This window comes from Jatropha curcas, chromosome 3, assembly GCF_041381405.1.
Source record: "Jatropha curcas cultivar XTBG-Jc1 chromosome 3, XTBG_Jcur_1.0, whole genome shotgun sequence".
Lineage (NCBI taxonomy): Eukaryota > Viridiplantae > Streptophyta > Magnoliopsida > Malpighiales > Euphorbiaceae > Jatropha > Jatropha curcas.
The window spans coordinates 28,001,289-28,021,591 of NC_143153.1; the positions used below are offsets into that span (position 1 = coordinate 28,001,289).

Here is a 20,303-nt window from a genome sequence, read left to right on the forward strand (position 1 = left end):
TAATTGTTAATTATCAAAATTAAAAATTTAAAAAAATTTGAAAATTTCCTCTTTTACAGAATTAATTGGGATATATATTAGAAGATGAATAATTATATTTGGATAAAAATAGTAAGAACTCTACGTTTTCTGTTAATTATAATTTATTTAAATTTAATATCTTTTAATATATGTAATATTTACTCTTTTTGTATATTTTATTATTATATATTATCATATAATTTGAGAACAATTTATTCTAAGAAAGTTAACTTATATATTAAATACATTTAAATTATATTTTCTGAAAAATAATTTCATTTTAGGTGTATTATGAAGTATACTTTATTCGAAATAGGTGATTCTGAACTAAACCATAACTAAAATTTCGTTATAGAACCTAACTCAAGAGGAACTTGACGTGTCACCACCGTGCACCCGCTCTGGACTAGTAAGTGGAAAAGGGAGCTTGCTTGCATTAATTATATGATGAACCAACAAGTTTCATGGAATGGCCGGTACGTATATGCCTTTTCTTGGTATATGCCATTCGAGTGCCTTTTTCAATTAAATTTAAATTAGGTTTACTTTTTTTTTTTTTTTGAAGATTGTAAATTAGCTTTACTTGGATAGTATTATATAATATATTGTTAACTAGCTTTACTTGGAAGTTCAAACTATTTTCTTTCTTTTATCTTATACACCTTAAGCACACAACCAAAAATATATAAATTGAAAATAAATAACATAAAATAATCATCTGTTTATTTCTTGAAGTGATTCATAATGGATAAATATATTTAAATTTAATTTTTTAATTAATTTAATGGAAAGTTTAAATCAGAAAACTAATTTGACCATTTTTTGAGTCATCAATATATGTGAAAATAGAAATAAAAAAGATAATGATATAATTTTCTCTCAGTTTAAATAAATATTTATTTTTTCATATGGAACACATTTATTTTAATTAAAAAAATGTCCAAATCATCTTATTGTTAAAAAGTTCGTATTAAAATTGATTAAAAAAATTCAATTTTAAATAACTTGTACATCGTGATCAAATTTAGGAATTTACAAAAAAAAAAAAAAAAGTACCCATAAAGAGTATAGAAACAAGTAGGTTAAGAAACTTTGATTATTATCACTTTTGATTATTAATTAATGGAGATATTTAATTATAAATGCAGAAAAAAATAGTTTCTAAAATTGATTATTTATTTTTAAAAGATTTAGTTTAATATTTATTCTAAAAAAAATTAATCTAACATAATAAAATGAGTTTTAAATTTATATAAAGTAATAAAAAAATAAATATGTTAATTTCATTGGAGGCAATGGCATGCATGCCAAACAAAAAATAAGACCGGAGAAGCAACACGGCGCGCGCAATCGCAAGTATAAAAGAACGCGCAAAAACATACGCAGAGAAATAGAAACACACGCTAGCTGAGAAAAACCAAAAAAAAGAAAAAAAAAAAAAAAAAAAGAGTAAAGAAAAAAGAAAAAGAAAAATTGCAGCGATCGGGCCTTTCTCGGATCCGCTTTACCGGGTCCCATTATCTACCTGTCTAAACACATTTTCACAGCAGAGATTATTGAAGAAGAAGAAGGAGAAAGTGATAGAAGAAGAAGAGGCGGAGAGAGATGTGGGTGTTTTACCTGATCTCGCTACCTCTAACCCTAGGCATGGTGATTTTGACGTTGAGGTACTTCGCTGGACCGGAGGTTCCTCGTTATGTCTTTTTCACCGTCGGATACACCTGGTTCTGTTCTCTTTCCATTATCATCCTTGTTCCCGCCGATATCCATACGGTGATTCTAATTCTTTTTATCTTAATCGCACTTGTTTCATTTCATTTCATTTCTTATTTTTGTGTTAAATTTGTTCAATTTCATTTCCTTACCTTAATTTACCGATCGTTTGAGGGAAGAAATATGGTTTTCTTGGAAAATTTATGGAGGAATCGTTTAGTTTTCATTGTAGATAGGATTTGAATATGGAATGGTCTTATCATTTTAGCTGAAGTATCATTTTAGCGAGAATTTATTGATAATTTAAAGAAAACAGGAGCTGAATAGGTTTGGAGTCACTTAGAAGATGAACATTTTAATCGTACTTAAAAGTAGTTTTGTATTCACTTTGGTTAGAGTTTACTTTGATTGATTATAAACTTGAGAAGTACTAGTGTACCTTTTCTCTTTTTTAGTTATTTTCCTCTTTTACGTATTATTGTAAGGACTTGCATTGATTAGTAGATAACCATTACTTTCAGTTTTTGGTGCTCTTATGTTAGCTTCTTGTTCTCATCATGTTCATGAAAAGAAAATATGTTGTTGCAATTTTCAATTGTGTTTTATGGTTAGGCATTTGATGTCAACAACTTTACAGGTGGCATGAAAATGCTATTGCTTTTATTACGAAAATACTGTTTTAAATTATTTATCTGTATTTTGTACATGCTAACATTCTCCTTATGTGCAATACATATGGGGTTTACTTGTTTTGTTTAAGTTGGCTACAGTTATTAAATTCTCATCACTTCCATTTTCTAGTTCCTTGTCACTTTCTTCTCCCTTTAGGATCAAGGTTCCTATTTGCCAGAAGAAAAAATATGCTGAAAGTTTGAATTTTTAATAGAGAATTTTGAATGGGTTGTGGTTGATGGAAGCTTTCATTAACATTGTTTAATCTTTTATCATATGTACAGACAAAATTTCATCTTGACAATGGAGGCATTTCTTTCTTTTGGAGTTGGTCGTATTGGAGTACGTTTTTACTTACATGGTATGTAGCAAGTAAGCTTATATTTTTTTTATCCTCCTCTCTATCCTATTAGTTATTACACTGAACTGAGTGCATCTAATATCACCTTTTGATTTTCAACAATGTTGTTATTGTTCTTTAATCATTGTATAGTGTAATAGTGTTCAAGAAGTCAAGGACACACCAATGTGATCCTATTATTTAGTTACTGGACTCATGTGCAAAATATAGGAAATAAAATTGTTTAAAAATGGATTACATATTTCTATCACACATGCTGCTCAGAATTCACAGTTCATTACAGACATGCATGAGTTGTAGTGTTCTATAAGAAGCCATTTTTCCTTTTTCAGTGCATACGCAGTACAAATTCACCTGAACTCTTTTTTCATCTTATATTTATATAAAAACATGCTCAAACACACACACACTCTCTCTCTTTGTTTGGAAAAAAAATGGACCTTATCAATTTGCAAGATTTGCTGGTCCTTTATTTGCCACAGAGAGACAGAGAATATATATATAATTGTTGAGTCTCATTGTACTCGGTGATTATTTTTTTTTCCTTAAGAATAATTGTAGATATTTTATTTTTTTTAGATGCACTATTCCTCATATATATTAATTATGTTATCTCTAAGCAGGGCTGTGGTGCCCCTTATCCAGGGTTTTGAAGATGCTGGAGACTTTACTGTGACGGAAAGATTAAGGACTAGCATACATGCCAATTTGGTCTTCTATTTAATTGTGGGATCTATTGGGCTCTTTGGACTTATCCTTCTCATCATGATGCATAAGATAGAGTTCGTTTCTTTTCACCCTAAAGCTTGCTTTCTTTACTTCATATTCCTGACTTCGCATTTTGCTGGCATTTTGTTAGATCTTAATTCATTTATTTGCTTTCACTTTAGAAGCTTCTGCATCTTTTTCTTTTATTCACATGCTGAATATATTATATTTTGTTTCTACTTTCTATACTGAATTTATTGGGGGTTCACAACATTATATTGGGACATAGAACAGACTGTGTGTAGATACATCAATGGATATAATTTCATTCAGCACTTGAAAAAATTGGTTAGATATCATGTTTGCTTACTATCTTTATTGACAGGAGTGAAGGTGTGCTTGGTTTTGCCATGGCATGCTCGAATACTTTTGGACTTGTTACAGGCGCCTTTCTTCTTGGTTTTGGTTTGAGTGAAATTCCCAAAAGCCTATGGAGAAATGCTGATTGGACAACTCGCCAAAAAGTTCTTTCTCATAAAATTGCCAAAATGGCTGTGAAGCTTGATGATGCTCATCAAGAACTTTCAAATGCTATTGTAGTAAGTGTTCTTTTGGATCCCAACCACTACCCAAAACAACCAAATTTATGAACCATATTTTATTAATTGCATGTTACCAATATTTGAAGGAGCATATGCCTTTATTTTCTGCAATTGACTATTTTTTTTTTTTCTTATTTTTAAGCTAATAGAAATTTATTCTTTGTCTTGGTCGCTCTAGAGTTCTTCATTCCTTCCCCCTTCCTAATCATGAGCACTTCATTGTATGGTCTCCATGAACCTTTTTTTTTTCAGATTTCATTGCATTGAAGCTAGTGCAAGTTTCAATAGTTTTAGGTCCTATATGTATGCTTGCTGGTCATGTTTCCTTCTTGGATATAAAACATACGTGTTTCAGTACCACAAAGCAATAGTTAATTGACATAGGCATTCAATATCGATATCATGTGGTTTTTGATATTTTCTTTTATCTTTTTTTGCTGAGATGTTTCTATCAGTTCTATCATTACATTTATTTCTTTTTCAGTGAGATCTTTTTTTTTTCCTTGCCGCCAAAATTAAGTGGTGTATGTTGATGCTGTTAAGGATTAGTTGTAAAACAGATGCAAAGTGATGTTGCAACTTCCAGCAAGTGTAAAGCACCAATTCTGGCGCAGGACGTCTAGGAACAACGTGGATTTATAGAAATTCAGGCTACAGTTTTGATTTTTACAAATCAGGAATTAGGGTTATAAATTGACTTGCCAGATTTCTTTTTCTTTAGAAAAAAACAAAAACAAAAAGTTGTACAAAGAAAAATAAACTACTAGCCTAAAACTGTATGATCTAGAGGTCACTCCTATGAAGCAAGAATCACATTTTCTAGGGGTAGAATTCATCATAAAAATCAAATCACGAGCATAAATTCTGGAATTTTGTTGGCTGAAATCTTAATTTTAAAGCATCACCAGCATGGATATTATTTATAGACCCAAACAAATCCTAAACCATTAAAGGTAAAAGGCTTCAAAGCTTCTCAATCCTCTTAAGGATTTGGACACATAGACTCCGTTTTTTCCTCTTTTCGGATGGTACCTATGCATTAAAGTAAATTCTTAATTGGTATAACTACTGGAGCCGAATGAGAGGAAGGGACACTACATATGATTATAAAATTAGAAATCTGGACAGATTTTCTGGCAAAGCTTGAAATTACAAAATTTCCCTTGAGAAATACTAAACCAGCTTCTTATTTATTTAATAGACATATAAATATAACTCTAGGGGAACTAAAAGATGTGCTTTAATAAGCCAACTAAAACCTATATAAAATGTAGAACATAATTCTAAAATCCGAGTTTATGAATTTGAATTTTCTTGATATCCTTGTCCACATCAATTTTTATGTATAACTATATGTGTTTGAAGTTAGACATGTTTTTTGAAAATAAATTGCACTTTCAGCACCTATTGTTTCAGAAAATATATTCTCATACAACTATATAGGTGAACAAGTCACCATTTGTCTTAATTTTCGATGGGAATTTGAAACTTTTAGTTTCATCACTTTCATATGCGTGAAGATGGTTCATCTAATCTAACTGACTCCTGTCTTTGTGCTTGCTTGCTTGCTTTCTCAATTTATTGCTTATGCTTTCCCTCAATAGGTTGCTCAGGCAACATCCAATCAGATGTCCAAGCGTGACCCTTTGAGACCTTACATGAATGTCATAGATAACATGCTAGCTCAAATGGTATATCTCCTTCTCTCTCTCTCTCTCTCTCTCTCTCTCTCTCTCCACTTGTTAGGTGGGCCCTCTTTCAATTTTATGCAATACTATTTTCTTTTTGCAGTTTAGGGAGGATCCATCCTTTAAACCACAAGGTGGCCGATTGGGAGAAAATGATATGGACTATGATACGGATGAGAAGTCAATGGCAACACTTAGACGTCATCTTAGGGGAGCTCGTGAAGGTTATTATCGTTATAAAAGGTAAACTAGTAGATATATATTCATTGAAGAAGAACTCATTAGGAGTTATTCTCACCATCGCTGATATTTGGGTATTTGCTTGATACCTTCATATCTTCTTATTTCTGTAGTAGCAATAATGACCGTTGCATTTATACTTTCACCCTGTCTTTAGGCTGTGCATTTCTGTTGCTACAATTTCTGTCTGCTTCTTTTAGTGAATGCACTTTACTGTCCTTCAAGTGCTATTAATATTAGATCATGAACTCTTTTAGAACATAATTTTCAATTTCTGCCGATGGCAATGATATTTCAGTGTTCTATGATTCCCAACATAAAAGAGTATTCTTGTTTGTAATGCCCATAGTTTTGAGAATGTTCCAGATTTGTGTCTTTCTTACCTCTTTGAAGTCTTTTATCGTTAGTATGAAAACTGCTAGTTCACTTCTATTGCATTTCCAGGGGTATGACACTTTTGAGTGACTTGTGATTTTATGGTTTTAGCTAATGCTAGTTCTTCAGTTTGGAAGTGTGAGTCTGAATTCTCAATTTGTTGGGGCGCATATTAATGGTTTTTCACATTCATTTAATTTACCTTTTGCAGTGAGTATATGACCTATGTCTCAGAAGCCCTTGAACTGGAAGATACAATTAAAAATTATGAACGTGCCAGTTCAACTGGATGGTTTGCTCCTAATTGGGAATTCTATTTTCATTTTGTTCTTTGTATGTATTTTTCAAGTTGTTTGGCAAGGACCTTATGTCTTCATATGCTATTGCAATAGGAAATATATTTCAAGCTTCAGACCTGCTCGAACTGGTAAATTGGGGTCACTCTTTGATACAATTGGTAATCACTGCTTCTGTTAACCCATTTATTTTTATTATGTTTTATATTGCACTGCATGAGGATTGATTATTACTTTTTAAAAATAATTTAATTGTTCTAATGATCTTATATAGAGGTGGAACCAGGAATTCAGTGTTTTTTTTTTGTTTACTTATTTATTTATTTATTTTTCCCGCGGGGGGGGGGGGGGGGAGTGTTTGAAAATCCATCTCAGCGGTTCATTCTATGATAAATAGAAAATTTTATTGGTGAAATATTTGAATAAAAAAAAAAAATCCAATTAAGAAAAAAAAGTGAGAAAAATTATTTTCAAGCTTATAAGTTTAAACATAAAAAATTCATAAAAGATAAATGAATAATTTGAAAAAAATTTATATAAAAAAAATATTCATTGATTTGCGGGGCGAAAATTCATGTAATTGCTTTCATCAAATGGTCAATAGAAAATGTTATTGATTATGAAAATATTTGAATAAAACAAAAATAAAATCCAACAAAGAAAACAAAAGTAAGACAAGATAGTTAAATTTAAACATATAGATTAAATTCATAAAAGATAAATGAGAAATTTGGAAAAATACATACCAAAAATATTCATGGAATTGTGGGTACAAAAAAAAAAAAAAAAAATCAAGCTTATCAATTGATCACTTAAGTTTGAACTGGGTTCATCTTTATTCAAGGTGTAATTGGAGTGCGCCGTGTCTGATTTAGCTTCTTAGCTGGACAATTGGATGTGGGTCACACATCAGCACTTAGAAACTAATAAAATTAAAATATTGGTGTCTCCTTAATTTTCTTAGTGTCCTCCTATCCAGTCTCGGAAATCATGAGTGTTTGTCAGCACACAAGTGAGTTGTTCTGCTATGCATTCACAATAGTATGGTGGACTTTGTTCTCTGTTTCACTTGGGCAGAACATATAAGCATCTATGATGTAGTGACTAGAGTGTGTCATAAGGCTCTGGAACCTTAGTCTTAACCATCGTGATGCAGCAAGGAGAACTAATCAAGCTAACCTGCAAAAATAATGAAACAAAAAAAGAAATTGATATCTATACGAGTAAAGAAAAAAGAACTTTTGATGACTCTCAAATCCTAATCCAAGTTCAATATCATCTGTTTAAAGACCATGTAATTCATTAAAGCGTTATATCATTTGGAAAAATATTCCTTTGCAAACATCTAAATCTAGTGCACCCTAGCCAAAGGTAAAATGGGAGGTCCAAATGAGACTAACTGATATACTTCTTCTGTGTACTCAAGTTTTGTCCTGATCAGAAACTGAAGGCCTTTTAGCAGCTTAATGCCACTAAAGTATCAACCAAATATAAAATTATGAAACTCAAATAACAGTTTTAGAGCTTTAGAAGCCATTAAACACTCTGTTACCCTAGTGAATTATTAGGAGACACATAAACTAGAGAACAAAATTAGAATATGAATTTTGAAAATATACAGTTCTAGCACCAGGTGTAAGACTATATAGCTCCTAAACAAATGAATGAATTAACCTCTATTCAAATTTTAGATAAATTTTATACAATATTTAAAAAATTTTAGATAATGTGAATATCTCACGGCCACAAATTCCGAAACTCCAGATTCCTGAAAGGAAAGCTTAATTGAAAATTGTAGTTAGATTTTTTTCTTCATGAATGCTAAATGACAGGAGTCAGGATCATAGTTACAAGTATTGAAACGTGAATTGGCCATTATGTTTCTCAGAGCGGATGTTAAGAATTTCTGTGATCATTTACCAATTCTGCAATATTTGCAAATAATCTCAGTAAGTGTTTTGAAGTGTATCACTATGTAGAATATTGGACCAAGCCAACCCCCTCATATAATGTATCAAGCCAAGTTTTTGTATATTGTCCCTATATCTGTACCATCACCAGAACATGATGTTTTTCTGGTAGCATGCACAGGAACATGTAAACATATCTCTGATGCTGGCGCTCATTTAATTAATAAAATATGTCGTTATTATTTAATATGCTATATTTTAAATTTTGTGATGGTTAGATTTTCTTAAAATTTTTAATTTGGCAGATCTATTGTGTTGGAGCTGTAACACTTCAAAAATTATCCTGTCTTGCAGAGTTTTTTTGGCGATGCATCCTGAGAAAGCAATTTGAGAAGCTCTTGGCTATCATACTTGGAACTATGTCAGCTGCAATTCTTTTAGCAGAGGCAACTCTGCTACCGACTGGAGTTGATCTTTCACTTTTTTCAATCCTGATTAACTCTATAGGAAGGCAAGAACTGTTAGTCCAGGTATTGTCATCTTCTGCTGGATAATTCTATTCCTGGTTTTATTGGTATTTACTTGCATCATTTGTGTCCTGTGTAGTTACATGGTTTTTACTCTATTACTTCTTTCTGTTTTGTTTATCAGGTGTTGGCTCTTGTGCCTTTGATGTATATGTGCGTCTGCACGTACTACTCTTTGTTCAAAATTGGAATGCTGATGTTTTACTCTTTAACACCCAGGCAGACAAGCTCAGTCAGCTTGCTTATGATATGCTCGTAAGTTTTTCCTGAGGGATATATTATTATCAAATCTTCTTCTTCTTCTGCTCCTCCTCCTCCTCGTTAGACAAGAAGAAGCCTTAGCATATCTAATCTTAACAATTAACATGCCCCTTAGGATGGTTGCTCGGTATGCTGCTCCAATTTCATACAACTTTCTCAATCTCATCGATCTTCACGCTAAAACCATATTTGAAAAGGTAAGTCTCCACTCAGCTCTCATATACATGCATATCTTGTCGGAGCAGAGACAAACAAAGTGAGTCTTAACAGTATTGTGGAATGATTGTCTTGATAATCTAATCCAGGTTCCAATATCCAGACTGTAGGAATCACATTAATTAGATTCCCTAAGAGCGAATATAATATGTATCTTACAGTCTTTAAGCTTTGGAAATGTTCCAATGCTAGTCTAGCTTATTGACTTGTCTCTTTGTTTTTTTTTTTTTTTTTATGTCCCCTTTTTTTGGCCTTGGGAAAATCTTGCCTTTTTGGTATTTGGTATTGATAATGAAAATTTTCTAATCTATGGCTAGATTAAAGTAGCATGGAATTTCAAGGAGACCACCAATTCATAAGCCTTTGGAACTTGTTTTGTCTATTACTTGTAGTAAAAACTGTGAATAGTTTTGAATAGCTGTTGTATAAAGTTAGGGAAGTATGTAGAAAGCAATGCTGCTCAGGAATGGCTTCTTTCTTGCACTTTCAAGAGTTGACGCAACTCAGTAGAGTGAATTTTCTGTTATATTGTCTGGTAAATTCTTACCTGAGTTCCTGTGTAATCTTCTATGGTTTCTCATTTTCAATCGCAAACTACAGATCATGCTTGTTTTTTTTATTTTTATTTATTTTTCTTTTCGATTTACTCTAGCATCAATATCCAGTTTGGTTAAACTTTGCAGGTTTTCAATGTCTCGGTTTGTGCGTGCCTGCATATTTTTTTCCTGTCATATTTGTGCTTTTGGTTTTGCCTTTGAGCTATTTAGAGTTTCTGTTATTGAGTTTCTCATCTTGTCCTTGATTAATTTGGTGTATAATAATGCACTGGTTGCAGCGAATGGGAAAAATTGATGAAGCTGTATCTTTTTTTGGAAGTGGGTTTAACAAAATCTATCCTCTCATAATGGTTATATACACCCTGTTAGTCGCAAGCAATTTCTTTGACCGTGTGATTGGTTTCTTTGGGAGTTGGAAGAAATTTAGATTTCAAACTGAAGCAGATGATACTGATGGATTTGATCCATCAGGAATGATTATCCTACAAAAAGGTAACTGCTTTGGACTTGCCCTTTTATAATTTTATATTATATACATTATGCTATACAGTGCTGTCAAGACTTATGCTTGAATTTAATTAATTATTTTTTTATCCTTACATCTGTCAGACATAAATTGCTTGAAATTTAAACTTTGTTTCTCCTTATTTATGTCTCATTTTTACAGAACGATCTTGGCTGGAACAAGGAGAAAATGTTGGTGAGCATGTTATTCCATTGGCAAGAAACTTCAATAGTGTGGATATCGAGTCTGGCAGCAGTAATGCAGTAAGTACTCACATTTCGAAACTGACACGCTTGCAGTAGCTTTTTTTTTCTCAAATTTTTATTTTTCAAAAAGGTAATGCTGACTATATGTAATTAAAGCTGCAGTTCTTTTATTTATTTATAAATAAATAATGTATAACTCATAATTTATAATTATTTGGTCATTTTAGTATCCTAATACCCAACTGAAACATTTGGTTTGATTTGGTTCAGTTCAGATAGTGTTGTGTTCTGAAAGTTTAAAAATTTGGATTAACTGAAGATTTTAGTTAGCTGAACTAAACCAGATGCTTACATGCAATTTGATGGATTATCAAAACTCAATACGATAAATAATGAGGTTCATGTAAAATGCTATTCTTATTCTTTTTTTTCCCATTCTTCTTAAGAATAAGAATGATATATATCTCACCTACTAACTACCAAGTAAAATTCTCAGGAAAAGGTGGCTGTTGAAATGAAGGCAACAACTAGTTTAGTTGCTAATGACATAAAGGGAAGCACATCGACCCCTTTAAAAGAAGAGAATCGTAGATATAGCACCAGCAAAGAAGCCATCAGCAACAAGTACGCAGCCATGAGAGAACAGAGTAGAAACGCCAGTACACCACCTGTGGAGAAGAATATCGCCTCTGCTAAGGTGTCATTGCTCAATGCAGGCACAGCTGAATCCAACACCCCAACAGGTGGGCCATCTGGTTTGGTGTCAAAATGGGAATCAATGAAGAATGGGTTTCAAAGCTTTAAGGCAAACATAGGGGTTAAAAGATTTCTACCTTTACGCCAAGTTCAGGAAACTAAACTTGTCTCTCGTGGTTCATCATTTGAGTCTCTCGATGAGATATTCCAAAGATTGAAACGGCCATCTGATGAACGTGGCGTTAACAGTGATGTTAATAGTGATGATGATGACGACACTGTGGATGCAATATCAGGCCCTGGCAGATGAGGTTGGATTTGTCAGAGGAATAGGAAATTGTGGATGTTGTAGAAACTGAAACACAAGATGTATAGATAAACGGGTGATGCCCATCTTACACCAAATTTTTTCGACTGAAATTTAGGAGGCTGATCTACCAGACGGAGATATCATACATACATCAGAAATGGGAAAACTCAGATATACGATAGGATGGACAGAGAGAAGATGAAGAAGAAAAACGTCCACTATTTTGAATCGTAGCAGTAAAAAGTAATTTGATGTCACAAAATATTTGAAAACAATGTCCTTATTGAGTTATTAATTTGTAAAGAAGATAGCATGCCCCTTGGAATCGAAGGGCTTGAATGCTTCCAGGAAATGTTGTATTTAGCTAACATAAATATTTTGAAATTATTAAAATTTTGACTTAATTCTTAAAAATAATTTGACTTCTTGATCTCTTTCTTAAGGGCAATTAACGAAAATGTATTATTCACTAACCTACGAAAAATTTTCTAATTTTTCATTCAAAATTTGTTAATTTTTTTTTTAAAAATTTTTCTATTCAATTTTTTTAATATAATGCCAGACTAGGTGCGTGTGAATAGCACTATCCTTTAGAAACCATGTGTGAATACCACTGTCCTTTAGAAATATCACTGTGGTTTGGAAATCAGTCGTGGTCTATTTATTTTTTCAGAAAATATAAGGAGAGGTAAGGGCTACCTTCTACTGTATAACCCATTATTCCTCTTGATTCTTTATGGATTAGCTAAATCATTAAAAATATCTCAATCTTTACGGGTAGTTTTAATTGTACTCTAAATTTAACTTTTTTTCCTCCTAGTACCATAAACTTTAGCTTTAGTTACGATAGCATCCGAAATTTCAAATTGTATCCAATTTAATGAATAAAATATTATTTTCATTGTATCCAATTTAATAAATAAAATATTATTTTTGTGAAACTAATATGGCCAGGTTAATTAAAAATTCACTGTTTAACTGATTGGTCTTCTCACTCATGTGAGGAATGGAAGGTCTCGAGTTCGAGTTCTCTCAACCACAGTTGTTATCACCAATTTGGTGCGCCAAGGAGAGAGCTACCCTCTATTCTGTTTAACAACGTCCTAATTAATATTTGTTAGGAATTTAAATTTATAAAAAGTCAAATAAAATAATAAATTTTAGTTAGTTGTAAGCATAAAATACTAATTTGGATTTTTGTTTTGTCAATCTTTAAGCATGGAAATTTGTTTATGCTCGATTTAAATCTTTTATAAAAATAGATTTTATTCGTTACAACGTTATTTTATTTTTAAGGAATCATTACTTGCTGTCAATATTATATAAATAAATAAAAGTATTTTATTTTTATGATGAATAGATTATTTTTTATTTTACTATATATATTTATTTATAAACAATGGTGGTATGGAAGGAGTCTAATTTAAGGAAAAAGGTTAAATTGGGTTCTACAAAAATAATATTTATTCATTAAATTGGGTACGATTTAAAATTATGGTGCTATTATAACTAAAATTAAAGTTCAAAATACCGAGAGAAGAAAGTTATATTTAAGGTACAATTAAAACTACCAGCAAAATTTGGAGTATTTTTAATAATTTAACCTTATGGATCGGGGGAACTGAACTAATAAAGATCAAATTGAAAGACAAAGGAAAAAATAAGTATGAAGTTGGTCGGAGAATCAATCATGTAAAACGACTTTTGGATTCACGAAATGTCAATTGACCTATAGTTAAATTGTAAACCATCATAATATTAATAGGGAAGCAATAGTCTCTTCTAGTTAAGGTTGAAGTTAAATGGTTTAAAATGACTTATTTAAACCAATCCAAATTATTATTTGAAATTCATCTACATCAAACTGTTCAAAATAAGGTTGGATGGAACAATTTGAACAGTTTTAGTTTATCGGAGGCGGGCTACGCAACAGGGGATAGCCCTTCTTTTAACTCATCTAAATTGGTGAAAACAACTGTAATCGAGAGGACTTAAATTCGAGAGCTCTCACTATTCACATAAGTGAGCAGACCAATCAGACCACCACCAGATTGGAACAATTTAAACAGTTTATTTGAATATTAGAGTAAAAAATTTATTGAATTTCATAATTATATACTCTTGAATTTTAGAATTATAAAAGATTAATCAAATAGAATATTTTAATTCAATTTAAATAAAAAAGTGGTGTTGATACGATTATGGTTTGGTTCAGGTGTAGAGTATAATCAAATTGAACTTCTGGATTGGTTTCTATTTAATGAAATAAAAAATTTGAGGCCACGCTCTATTCAAAAATTGTTTTATGTAGATTTTACACAATTGTTATTACAACAGTATCTTAAAATTTAGAGTACAAAGATAAGAAGCTGCTTGTACATGAAGTCCAAAAAAAAAAAAAAAACTTTTCTACATTTTTATTAAAATGAGAACAACAACTGCAGAAAATTTATGATAATTATACTAACAAGGAAAAAATTGATAAGGAAATTATTTTACAAGAGCTTTTAAACAAGTGTCTCGTATTTTGATTTGAGTCAAAAATGTTACATCGCCTGGCGTTTATATTAATGGTTAGATTTTGGCTAATGGATTATAAATCATTATTCCCTATAAAATTTAGCTAATAGCTACCAACTTCTAAAATTCTCGAATAGAGTTTCAGAAATAGTGAAAAATTTTTTAAAAAATAAAATAAAATCACATCAAACTGATCATTTAATTGAACACTTGAACTTACAAATCTGAATGGTTTAAATACTTATTGAATAATTGAAAAATTAAAAAATTATTGTTTCAAAGTGTTATATTAACCACATATCATATCAATATTTTATATATAAAACTCATAAATTCCAAAAATTGTTGCTGATGGAAAAATGTGCCACTAAACTCTTTAATTTTAAGGGCATTGATTGGTCTCCTATAAAATTTTAGGTGTCACATAATTTTTCATGAAAGGTATATAAATAATTTATGTATTTTGAAAATGATAATAAATTTTAAAATAACATTAGTTGACAACCAAAAAGTATGTAGTTAAGAGCTAAATTCTATCAAATTGTGTCATTTAAGCAAGTTGAGCCGGCCTTCAACTTGCTATTTATAGTATGCAGCGTTATTTCGAACCATTGAATTTTTATATAAATAATAATAAAAAAAAGGCTAGAAGCATATTCAAATTTTGTGGATTTGGAAACTCAATAATAACTTTCATTTCAAGTGACATTTTGTAATTTCTTTTTCTATTTCATATGACATTTTAGAAAATTAAATAAGTGTTAATTCTTTTTCAATTTATCTTTGTCTCATCATGTTTCCGTTACGAGAAAATGCTTATAATTGAAGAAATATAAATTTTAGTGAGAAAAAGGGAGAGAGATTGAGAGAATAAAAAAGGGCTAACTGCATAATTTAATCTTGTACTTTACATGAAAATTTTTATGCATCCTAATATCGCAAACCAAATTTGGTGTTTTTGATTGTTATATATAAAATATTGATTTGATTTATGATTAGTATATAATTTTTAGACTAATAATGTTAACATTGTTCAATTATTTGTTGAAATGTTTTATAAAAATATTAAAAAAAAAATATTTAGCATGTTTAATTTTATAAATTGAATGTTTAATGAATCAAAGAAAAAAAATATAATAAATTTTTAAATATAAAGATGAATTTATATATTCGCTAACTAAGAAAGAAATCCACATGCTATGTGCATTGAAAATTTAATAAATATGATGGAACACGTCTCTCTATATGAATTAAGAAGTCAAAATTCCAGGTTTGATGGGCTAAGAAGTTTCATCATCAGACGTATGGAAATTATTTGGAAATTGAAAATGAGCAGCCCATGACCTTTCAATTTTCATAAGCCAGCTTAGAACTACGAACCGTTTCCTACCTCTTTAAATAAAATATTAATCCATAAAGAAAATGGAACAAATGAAGACAAAAATTCAAAGAAAAAAAGAAAAGGAAACCGACAGATTTCTTACATAAAGGTATCCATTATGATCGATTATGGTATCAAGAAAAAAAATTTTAAAATGCCTATCATTATCTTTTAATTATTTTACTTTTTTTTTATTCAATATTAGATTTTCCCAACTAATTTATATGTTTATCCGATAATTTTAACCGCACAGTTACCTAATGCATTTTTAAAGAAAAAAAATTACTAGTTCTAACATTTTTAAGTCATTAACGAACAAAAAATCAAAAAAATTAGTAAAGAAAAAAAAAACCCTATTCTTATCAATTGAGTAATTGTTTAGTGTTAGAACTTAGAAATTAAAACAAACAAAAAAAAGTAAGGTTAATTGAAGAATTACATCCTATTACCCAAAAACAAGATCACAAATTGAAATTAATGTTCATGTAACACAAAAATGGAAAATGTCATTCACAAGAGAGATTGGAAAACTAAAGCTATACAAAACTAATTAATATCTAACACCAAAAAAAATTTGTTTTTTTAGATAAAATCAGTAAATTATATATTTAAAGCAACCTTTCCATCAAAATTAACTTCTTTCTTCCCTTTCAAATGAAGCAATTTTGACCAAAACCCTTTCTTATTCTTCTTCTTTCCATTCTTTCCTTCTGTAACAAAAGCAAGTGATCTACTTTTCTTTAATCCATTTCCTGCAATACTCACCCTAAAAGATATCGAATGCATAATATCAGAAACATTCCGATGATGATGATTAAGGCGGCGAGGACGGTGATGATCCGGAGACATGTGATTTGAAGAAGAAGCAGAAGAGAGAGACATAAATGAAGAAGATGAAAGAGCTATTGCTGCTGCTTCTTTGTCATTTAAAGGAGCGACATATAGTTTAGATAATTTCTCTCTTAGACAAGATGGACAAACTCCTTGCTTGTGATTATGATATGGGTGCTCTTTGCATGCTTGCTGAAATTCTGAGAAACCCATTTGTAAACGCTCTCTGAGATTTCTTTAAACCTAATTCTTGAAATACCGGTGGTGGTTTTGTTGCATATGGAGGAGTGTTGTATGCATATAATATATATAATCATATAGGTATGAACCAATACGTGTTTCCAGGAAAGTGCCTGGTTTGGATTGGTGAGAGCAAAGGCCAAAAATATTTTCTATCACAGCCCATTTAATAACATTATTAAAGAATCGTAAAGATCAATCTACAAGTGTACATGGTATTACGGTCAAACTTGCCCTTCTACTTCTCAATGTCGACATTTAATAAATAATACTGGTACTAGTAATTAGCTGTTAAATGTCGTATTATAATTGGAAAAAGGTTTTTAGTTCATGGAAATTCAAGATCATTACATCCAAAATGTCTATATTGCCCTTTGTGCAATATGTGTAGTGTCAATATTGTCCTCACTTAAAAAGGGTTGACCAAAAGTCTTTTCTGTAAATTTAGGTACAATGATCTTAGATCACCACGAGTCAAATACACTACTCTTACAAATTAATTGTAATATATTAATATTAAAGTTTGAGATGAAGCCAAATTTCCAATTATATTTTTATCTTTTATATTTAAGGGCTATAGACATAAATTCATCCATATTTAAATGCATTAAATATTATTGCTAAACGAAATTTTTTAGATTTTCAAATTTATTAGCCAAATAGCACTATTCCAAAAAATAATTTGGTAACTTAAAAAAATTACTTAAATTTGATTAAATTATTTTAAAGTGATAAATAAAATAAAAAATATTAAAAATTGTGTTATTTTTATAGGGATGATTTTTTTTTTTTCTGCCGGTAAATTAATACACGTGTGCGATCATTCAAATTTGTATTATTTGCATACATGAACGGGACGGTTAACGTCGAGGTTGACCATGAGCTAAATGGACGGCGAAGATTGAAAGTAGAAGACAAAAGAATTCGGACCCACTCGAGTTAAGTAGACTCGTATGAAACGAGAAGCTATCAGCTGAACGCGTGGTTAGCGGTGCACGTGGACAGAATATACGTGCAAGAAAATGGAAGTGTGGAATAGCAATACTAGAAAGTGTGGAGGGACACGGTGAGCATTTATGGTGTGCGTTAATAAATAAATGTTTATTTATTTAGACTCGAGAAAAACGATGGGACATATGTTTGTCGTATGAATTGGGTTAGTAGTTTTTTATTGGTAATAATCGAAGACACACGTGGTGTTGTTGCCTCTACCGAAGACCGCCATCAGACATCACTGGAACCGATGAAATGCCGGAGACTCACCGCTTCCTCTCATTCTTTACTGTATTATATATTTTGGTCATTGACTCTTTTGTTTATAGAATAGAATCACGTATTGGATTAACAAACTGTAGAAAAATTTAGAAAAAGTTAGAAATTGAGATGAAAAGAGGGGGAAGGTACATGCTTCTAAATTGAGGCAAGTATGTTTAACATAAAAATTTATGTAGCAAATTCCAATATATCCCACTTTCAAGTTTCAAGAGCAAATATAAGGACATATCCCATGAATCCTTCCCTTTGCATTTGGCACACAACACCCTACATTCATTGCATAAGACATGTCAACAACTCCGTCCATTGTTGAAAAAGAAATAATATTACTTCCTTCATTCTCTTTATATAGAGAAACTTTTTAATTTCGGCATTTTATTTATACATAGTACTTTACTCAAAATGAAAACTTTGAAAAAGATGTCAGATGAACAAATTCAAAATACATTCATATTAGCTTTGTATCCGCGTACAGATTGTGCTATAAATTAGGAAAGTGACAGACGAAAGAAAGACAGTTAATGCATTTAAGTTTCAAAGTTTGACTGGATAACTATTTTTCAATATGTATTTTTAATAGTGTACTTGACTTTTGAATACGAACACAAACATGAGCGACAATTTTTTTATTATTCAAAATATGGACACACAATTGAGGTCTAATATATCTACCTTTTATCATTTTGTGTACACATAAAAGAGATGCACCCAATTTATGCATTGGAGAACGAATTGTCATTTATCATTCTATGCACACATAAAACAGATGTGCCCAGTTCATGCGCTAGAGAACAAATTGTCATGTGATGTCTAAGTGAGATTTTTGTTATCTTATGTACTGGAATTTGAACTCTTTTTCTTTCCCTCTTTCATAGACCTTTCATGCGAGAAATATTATTTTTTGGATGGATATTGGCATTTCGCCAAATCCTATAAACTTAAAGATATGTTAAATGTGACTGCAACTTGTTTATGACTAGGCGTATTTAGCTTACCTTATTGCAACTCAGAAAAAGCCATGATGCTTACAAAATTCTTTACATGATCTGATATATTTTTCTTTTTGTTTCTTTTTTTCTCATTGCCTGCAACAACATTTTTGGTATGACTCATTTCATGAACCACCACAATACTTTCTTCTGCATTAGGTAAACGAGTTCAAATCTGACAGATGAAAAGTTGCGTGTTTATTGTGAGAATATGTGGGCGAATTTGTTGGAACTTCATTGAGATAAAATGAAAATGAATTATTCATGATGCTAGAAAAATATTGTTCTCCTCATTCTATTGCCCTCAATTTGAAAAGCTTATAATGCAATTACATGTTCATGTTCTATTCCAAATTTATATAAGTGCATATTGTAGAAGTTGATTTTAAAACTGAGAGTATCAAAAATTTTGGTTTCCACATTTTCATCATATTTGCGCACATTTGATTGAAATTGCTCAAGAGTTTCAAAAATGAGGAAATTCAAAATTTTAAACATGGAATTTTAATTTGGGAAAGTTTGAAAATGGATAAATTAATGCCATTAGCTCACAATTCCCTCTATTTTTTGGCTGAAATCTCATAATTAATGATGCTTTGAGAGTCTATCTACATGAGTTGGCTATCCATCAAATAAAGAGCCTATTCAATGTTGTTTAGGGGTAAATATGCATATTTTGAAAAAATTATTCAGTTAAACTGCTTTCTTAATTCCTATGCAAATTCAATTATCTTTATATAATGAGAACAAATGGAGTATTTATTTTCTGAACTTAAATGTTATTTTTGTTATGTTGTAATCATCCATATAATGGAATGAGAATTATATTATATGGCTGATTACATTACTTGGTTAAACTTTTTTTAGTCTTATAATGTAATTGAGATTACATATGTAATTTTCATTGCATAAAAAAAATCTATGTAAAACCTATTGCATTCCTCAACCCATACCTGTTCTCAACTATCACCACAACCACCACAATTACCACTGTAACTACTACTCCACCACCGCAACCACCACCACTAATATCGCAACCACCGTTGCAACCACCACCACCACTCCATCACAACCACTACCACTATCATCATCACCACCACCATCGCCACATCATTATTAATTATTCTTTTGTATTTTTATAGGAATAGGAAAAATGGAAAATCACTAAAAAGGTTAATTTTATATCGTATAAAAAAAAAATAA

The 20,303-nt window shown here is 30.8% G+C and overlaps 2 protein-coding genes across 3 annotated transcripts; one reads left to right on the forward strand and one right to left on the reverse strand.

The window, feature by feature from the left end:
* Nucleotides 1-1,409: 1,409 nt before the first annotated feature.
* LOC105641646 (LMBR1-like membrane protein) lies at nt 1,410-12,281 on the forward strand. 2 transcript variants are annotated; one of them, XM_012226232.4, is made up of 14 exons: nt 1,410-1,794; nt 2,691-2,767; nt 3,391-3,549; nt 3,861-4,074; nt 5,682-5,768; nt 5,869-6,008; nt 6,592-6,672; nt 6,773-6,837; nt 8,941-9,116; nt 9,238-9,368; nt 9,490-9,571; nt 10,426-10,639; nt 10,815-10,915; nt 11,355-12,281. In XM_012226232.4, exons 1-14 carry the CDS (start codon nt 1,627-1,629, stop codon nt 11,862-11,864), a joined length of 2,205 nt encoding a protein of 734 aa, XP_012081622.2. In that variant the 5' UTR covers nt 1,410-1,626; the 3' UTR covers nt 11,865-12,281. The 2 variants fall into 2 exon arrangements, with proteins under 2 accessions (XP_012081622.2, XP_020537983.1); XM_020682324.3 differs by having other exon boundaries at nt 1,732-1,794; nt 3,413-3,549.
* Nucleotides 12,282-16,210: 3,929 nt separating this feature from the next.
* LOC105641647 (protein SALT UP-REGULATED GENE A) lies at nt 16,211-16,988 on the reverse strand. Its single transcript, XM_012226233.4, has one exon. It carries the CDS (start codon nt 16,807-16,809, stop codon nt 16,366-16,368), a length of 444 nt encoding a protein of 147 aa, XP_012081623.1. The 5' UTR covers nt 16,810-16,988; the 3' UTR covers nt 16,211-16,365.
* Between the last annotated feature and the right edge of the window lie 3,315 nt (nt 16,989-20,303).

Coding starts and splice junctions, on each gene's coding strand:
- LOC105641647 (XM_012226233.4), bottom strand. CDS start 16,809: ATGGGTTTCTCAGAATTTCAGCAAGCATGCAAAGAGCACCCATATCAT.
- LOC105641646 (XM_012226232.4), top strand. CDS start 1,627: ATGTGGGTGTTTTACCTGATCTCGCTACCTCTAACCCTAGGCATGGTG. Junction 1,795..2,690: donor TTCCCGCCGATATCCATACG/GTGATTCTAATT, acceptor TCATATGTACAG/ACAAAATTTCATCTTGACAA. Junction 4,075..5,681: donor AACTTTCAAATGCTATTGTA/GTAAGTGTTCTT, acceptor TTCCCTCAATAG/GTTGCTCAGGCAACATCCAA.